General features: G+C 27.5%; 2 protein-coding genes across 2 annotated transcripts; one reads left to right on the top strand and one right to left on the bottom strand.

Moving 5' to 3' along the window:
* The first annotated feature begins 379 nt into the window (after window positions 1-379).
* Window positions 380-1,476, top strand: LOC112603099 (ral guanine nucleotide dissociation stimulator-like 1). The gene is made up of 4 exons (XM_025351523.1): window positions 380-540; window positions 604-696; window positions 1,133-1,267; window positions 1,340-1,476. The coding sequence occupies exons 1-4, from the start codon at window positions 513-515 to the stop codon at window positions 1,474-1,476; spliced, it is 393 nt and encodes a 130-aa protein (XP_025207308.1). The 5' UTR covers window positions 380-512.
* Window positions 1,477-4,247: 2,771 nt separating this feature from the next.
* LOC112603098 (zinc finger MYM-type protein 1-like) lies at window positions 4,248-6,704 on the bottom strand. Its single transcript, XM_025351522.1, has one exon. It carries the CDS (start codon window positions 6,702-6,704, stop codon window positions 4,248-4,250), a length of 2,457 nt encoding a protein of 818 aa, XP_025207307.1.
* Between the last annotated feature and the right edge of the window lie 126 nt (window positions 6,705-6,830).

Genomic DNA, 6,830 nt, shown 5'->3' with positions numbered 1-6,830 from the left:
ATATTACAATGAAGTACCTATCTTACTATCAGATTAAGAACATGACTTATCAGTTATCACTAATAAATGTAATTTTAAAGTTATTGAAACAAAGTGATTTACCTACTGTTTTTGAAATATTTATTTAATTTTATTTATATTTTAATAAAACTTGGGACTAAAATATTTGTTTAGTATGTAGAATGTTGCAAAAATATCTAATAAATGTAATTAACTAACATGTCATAACTTATTCTCTTCAATATTAGATTTTTTATATTTAATATCAATTTTTATGTTATTACTAAATTTAGATAATAATTAAAAAAATTACAAAAATATTGGAGGTTACAACTTAATTGATTAATTACATCTATTAGTAATTTCTGTTACACTCTGTATAATATATACCATTGTATATAAAATAAATATTTAATTAACCTTTTAGACAGACTATTGTCTAGCATAAACCTGATAAGTTCAGTACTACAAAGAATATTTACTATAAAAATGTATATTTTTTGAGTTGCAAAATGCATTACTTCACATCTTCTCGATCAAGTAACTATTATTTGTAATCTTTTGACATGTCACTAAATGATCGCAATAAAACTAATATTTTAGTTAAAGGCAGTGTTAACAATTCAATATTCAACACTTCATCTGATTTTTATATTATTCGGATAATGGTTGATGCTGATAGTGTCAAAACTGATGGTATGAATAAATTTTAAATTTAATTTTATTATTAAGCTGCATGTAAATACTGAATATAAATACATCATACTGTAATTGCTTAGTTTTGAATAGTCATAACTATATATATGTATTATAATTTATAATATCAAACTATTTAAAACCAAGTTTACTTTTAAAATATGATCAGAATCAAGGTCATAGAAAAATGTTTTTTCTTTTTTAAAAATTAATTTTTAATTTATAGAAATCTGACATTTTAAACTAACTACATGTAGTTCATAAATCTAGAAATGGATTGAATTAGTACCTACAATTAAAAAAATTATTATAATTTTTTCTAAAAACTTTTTGTTATAAAATGCAAAACTTAAAATAAAATAAAAAAATGCTGTTATAAATGCTAGAATATTAAAAAATAATTAATTTATACTTTAATTATCCTGATATATTTTAGAAGCTGTTGTATACAAAAGTATTATACTGAGTAACAATGAACGAACACCACAAGTGATTAGAAATGCTTTGCTGAAATTTTGTATCGATGATGATCCAGAAAACTATACTCTGTCCCATGTTTTACCTGATAAAGGTTTGTGTAATTATTGTTGTATTTCATAAAATTATTCTTAACTGAATTAATTTCTTGTTACTGATATTTCAGAAGTGATCTTACCAATGTCAGCCAACGTCTACTATGCAGTAAATTCAGTGTATGATTTGAACTTTTTGTTACGTAAAAAAGTACAGGAAACAACACAGTCTCTATTGAATGAGTTAATCCTTAAAATGTCCTTGTGATATGTTATACATATAATTAAGTTTAATATTTTATGTAATCAACTATTTTAAGTACAAAAAAAATTATATTGAATAAAATAAATTAAGATTCTGTATAAAATCATGAATTTTGAATGAGTAGGTATGTAAAAATAATATTACCAGAAGTTAAATAAGTATTGCGTGAATTAAACATCTTGTAAATGTTAATTACACACATTTTCTTTGATAAAAATTTTTTTTTAATTTTTCTATGCATACAATTATAATTAATATTTGTTTTGAAGCTTTGAATACCTAATTATTCTCTCAATCGTTCAAACAGTTTAAAATGTTTGATAGCTATCATAACAAATTAGTAGGTGTGAAGATGAGAAAATGCAATTCTTAATCCTCTAATTTCACATCATAGAACAAATTTCTCTTTCATAATTAACTAGGAGAGATAAGACAGAATACTTTAGTTAACAATTAATAAACTAACCCGCGAGAAATCCTCATACCCGATCGCGGTACATACCGTGATAATGTCATACGGTAATCAAAAGAAAAAAAATGTTGATAGTTTGATACCTACGTATTCATATTATTCAGGTATACCTATATTATAATTATTTATAATATAATATTAATCTGTGTATTGTAGTATCGTGATAAATAATTAGTTGGTACATTTTTCACTGGTATAGTGGTTTACCGTATACCACGTGTGTTTTTAAACACTTGATATTGAACAAAAGCATTACAAATTACATAAAATGATGACTAGACAAAACACTTTTAGTTTGTACACAATTTAAACATGCTCGATATCGTTAAATTTTTAAATATTAACATAAACCGTAAACGTATGTCGGTGCATTTAGTTCAAGCGGATCAACATTTTTATAGATACCTATTTATGTCATCAGACTTCAATAGATTAAGGTAATTTTGATTTGTTATTTTTCGTATATTGAAAGAATAGAAGGTATCTCGGTATCTAATTAATGAGGTAGGTACCTAGTAGATACTTACCTAATTGTAATTTAGTAATTAATTAATATGAAAAAGAAGTAATTGGTAACTAAAAGTCAATTTGATAGGTACCTATGATTATAGGTACGTTTATATTATAATTACTTATTATTTTTACTAAAAGTGTCTTAAAATTGAAATTTTTAAATGGATACTGATACTTTTAAAAATTGTATCATTCTTATTTATTTATTATATTAAAATAAATACATTTTCCTCATAATATTTCATAATATTATTTTGATCAAAATAATAAAGTTTTAGGTGATTGATATTTGATATTAGTAAAATATTGATAAAATATCGGCTTTAATCGGTAATATTGGTTATTATTATTTTACTAATTCATAAGTATAAATAATACTCAACATTTATCATAAAATACATAAAAGAAAGAGAAACAGTTTAGGTAAAACTAAAACGTCTTAATTGAATAAATTTATAATTAAGTACTGAACTAATCGAAGTAAACTATAAAGTAAACTTGTTTATAAAGTTCATTCTATTATTAAAGCGAACCATTGGTAATATAATTATATTTTTAAATTTTTGTCTTGCATTTCGATAAAAAATTGATTGTGATCGAATACCAGAATGTACATGGGCTACGCCTGCAGTATCATTTTTTAATAGATTATTATGTTTTAATAAAGCTTGTCAATCGAAGATACATCGCAATGTCATTATTTCGATGAAAACTGATTATTTTTAATAGGAATACTTATTTTTAGAAAGGATAATTTATAAATTATTGAAAAATGACTATAACAATTAACAACATATTGTCCATTATACGAGTGACGATCGTTACCCAACGTGCGCATAAATATTTTAATGGTTTTAGGTACATGTATTTCAAACGCATATGTCCCGTCAAGTAGTCGCTGTTAGCGCCGATTTTTTAAAGGGAAAATAAAAGGATTAATAGATACACGATAACCAAAGTATGTTCAATAATTGGTCATAACTCATTACTCATTAGTCACATTAGTGTAAAACCGGTCTGTCGCCGCATTGTCACGGGACGGGTAGTGTAGTTATTATCGTTTCAAAATATTATCAATTATTATAAATCATAATTATTTTTGTAGATTTATTGTACGTAGGTGGATACACGGGTGTCGGATTTACGGTTTTATTCATTTAGCTATCGTTATGAGACCGGAATTACAGTTTACGTGCATGTAAAACACCGTTCTTCAAATATTTTCCATTAATTTATTTAAATATTTGACCGCGTGAGACATATTATGATATTTTTTCCAAATAACTTTCGTAAAATTGTTATGCTGTTAAAATATTCTGGATAAAAACAAGATTACGTTCGTTTTGAGTTGTAGTTAGGTATATGACTGAAACGGGTTTATCGAATATGCTGTAGAAACTTTTTTTATTTACACAATCATTTCAAATGAAGTGGATAGTGGATACTATAAATTATAATACTGGAATTTCCAGTGAATACCGGTCAACATTCCATAAAATTTTTCCAGATTGGATTTCACTATGGTTATTAATATATTAAATTAAATACCAATATATAATAGTTATATATTTTATACATGTTAGGGTCAGGGCCGGATTTAGAACAAGTGCCGCCCTAGGCCATTTTAAATATGCCGCCCCTATCCCAAGAAAAAAAAAAAATGATGTTATTATTTCCAATAAATTTATTTCAATTTTAAATAAATTAGGTCAATAGTCATTATAAACAAAACAAATAATTCTAAATTCTAAATAGCAGTGTAAATGTTTAAATCTTATACCTATGTTATCTATAACATTTTACGACGAACTTTTTTAGTCGCGAAATCGTCGATAATATCATCATAATTTATACTTCGAAGCATCTCAGATTCTATATGTAGTATTGATGTCGCATTTAATCTATCTGACTCCAAAGTTGAACGAAGATGCGATTTTACTCTTTTTAATGCTGAAAATGACCGCTCTGCTGTACAATTTGTTGCAAACGTGCACAAATACATACGTAACGCTGTTGTGACGTTTGGGTAAATATCTATTAATTCATCTGTATACAACATCTGACAAAGTTCTTGAGCGCTTCTTTTTTTGTCCGATTTAAAAAAAAGATGATCACGCAAATGAAGACATTCATTTGTAAATGATTCTTCAATATCATTAGGATATTGTTCTATAAGTGCCCTAGTTTTTTTAAAAATAATTTCCTCGTCAAAACTACATATATTCGTAAGAAAATCAAACTTGACACATAAATCTTTATACGAACTGCCACGTCTTACAAGTTCAGCTTTCAATTTATCCAATATAACGAAGAATACATTTATTCTGAAATCTTCCTTGCCTGTTTCTGTTATCACTTCATTCATTGTTTCGTCGAATTGACGTTTTCTTTTAACAGTTCTCCGCTTGTCTTTTTTATACTGTATTTCACCGCATATTTGTATAGCTTTTCTTTCATATTCTTCAAAATTATTTCTAATTCTAGATATATACTGCTCTAAAGATCCATATAATTCAACGACCATTCCTAATTCAATATTAACTGATTGAAGTTTTTTATTAACTATATGAAACCTTTCTAATACTTCGTTCCAAAAAACAGCCATAAAGCACATTTCTATAGTATTTAAAGGTTTCAAAAGAACCAAAGCGTCAAATTTTGTTACAGGTTTTTCATTGGCATCGTCAATAATAGCCTGTAAAGCGTTTTTAATTTCACTCCAAGAAGTATATAAAGATTTACCCGCTTCGTATCTTGCTGACCATCGGGTTTGAGACAAACTTTTTACACACTTGGCCTTTTTTAAATAAAATAGTAAAATTTCCCAACGATGGGTAGATGCTGTGAAAAAGTTATATAATTCTTGTAGATACCTAAAATATGTTGTCGATTTTTCACAGCAATCCACGGCAGATATCCCCACAAGGTTTAGGGAATGTGCTGAGCAAGGAACATAAATGGCAAGCGGAATGACTTCTTTAATTCTGGCTTGAAGGCCAGTGTATTTACCAGCCATGTTACTGGCATTATCATATGATTGCCCGCGGCAATTTTTAAAATCCAAATTATATTGATTAAGTGTATCAAAAACTGCATCAGCAAGTTGTTCAGATTTATGCCCAGTATTGGCAATAAACTTTAAAAATCGTTCTATAGGAGTACCATCTTTTGAAAGGTATCTTATGATAAAAGACAACTGATCAACATGGGATACGTCGGGCGTCGAATCAACGCTTATCGAAAAATACTTTGAAACTTTGACTTCTTCAACTATTTGTTTTGTAATTTGTTCTGCCATAATTTGTATAAACTCTCCGTATGTCTGTGAAGATAGATACGATGTATTACCACTACCGATTTTACCGTAATGGCGAATATGTTCTAATAGAAAGGGGTCAAATTCTGCTAAAAGTTCTAATGTCATAATAAAATTACCACTATGATACGACCCAAATTTTTCTTCACTGCCTCTCAGTGGTAACCCTCGAATTACTAAAGAACGTACAGTAGCAACTATTCTTTTTAAAATATTTCGCCAATAATTGGTTTCTTGTTCTAATTGCAAAACAATTTCTTGGTTTATTTTACCTGCAGTTTTTCCCCTTTCAATTAATGCAACTGTTGAAGTTTTATGAGGGATAGAATTTTCGTGCTCGTTTAATTTTCGTACAGCATTTTTCCAATCATTAAAACCAATAGTTACTAATGTTGATAAATGTGTACTTCCAAAGAGTCGACATGGTGCACAAAACACTGAACCAGTAGATTTCGAAAACACTAACCATGGTCGTGACTGTACTTCACCATTTATACGTGTTCTAACAAATAATGATTTATTTAAAAATCTATTTTTGTCAGGATACTCACGTTTAGAACATGTAAAATCATCATTTAAATTTTGATTTATTCCGTGTTTTGCCACATAATCGCGAGTTACATCATTAATAATCCATTTAGCCGGATCATTATTATCAATATAAAGTGTATCTGAATCCACATTTAAAGTAGAAGTTGTTAAGTTATTAATTACAAAATTCGATTCGCACTTAGTCATTTCTTTGTCGTCAATCGTTTTTAAATCATGTTGTTGATCATTATCAGGTGCATTCAAAGAAGACGGTGTAGTAGGTTTAAAGAAAGTACTTAGTTTAGGTATTTTATTTAGAACTTTAATCTCTTTATATTCTTTATCTTTGGCTCGCTTTTTATACTCTGAACCACTAAAACGTTTACGACCGTCACTCATGTTGAAAAAATGTTAATTGCTGTAAATTTAATACGTGAATTATTAATTATTAAATATTATATTGTGTTGTCGTAATATGCACTGCCCGACAATGACGAACAATAAACTGAAATGAAGTGTGGTCGT

Source organism: Melanaphis sacchari, unplaced genomic scaffold, assembly GCF_002803265.2.
Source record: "Melanaphis sacchari strain LSU unplaced genomic scaffold, SCAv2.0 Contig95_pilon_pilon, whole genome shotgun sequence".
NCBI classification, from domain to species: Eukaryota; Metazoa; Arthropoda; class Insecta; order Hemiptera; family Aphididae; genus Melanaphis; species Melanaphis sacchari.
The sequence above is the reverse complement of the archived record's forward strand: the minus strand, read 5'-3'. Positions and strand labels throughout refer to the sequence as shown.

Bases quoted from the DNA above. Each gene is read 5' to 3' on its own strand.
- LOC112603099 (XM_025351523.1), top strand. From the start codon at position 513: ATGCATTACTTCACATCTTCTCGATCAA. The intron at 541-603 runs GTAACTATTATT...CTAATATTTTAG, and splicing joins CTTCACATCTTCTCGATCAA to TTAAAGGCAGTGTTAACAAT. The intron at 697-1,132 runs GTATGAATAAAT...GATATATTTTAG, and splicing joins TGATAGTGTCAAAACTGATG to AAGCTGTTGTATACAAAAGT.
- LOC112603098 (XM_025351522.1), bottom strand. From the start codon at position 6,704: ATGAGTGACGGTCGTAAACGTTTTAGTGGTTCAGAGTATAAAAAGCGA.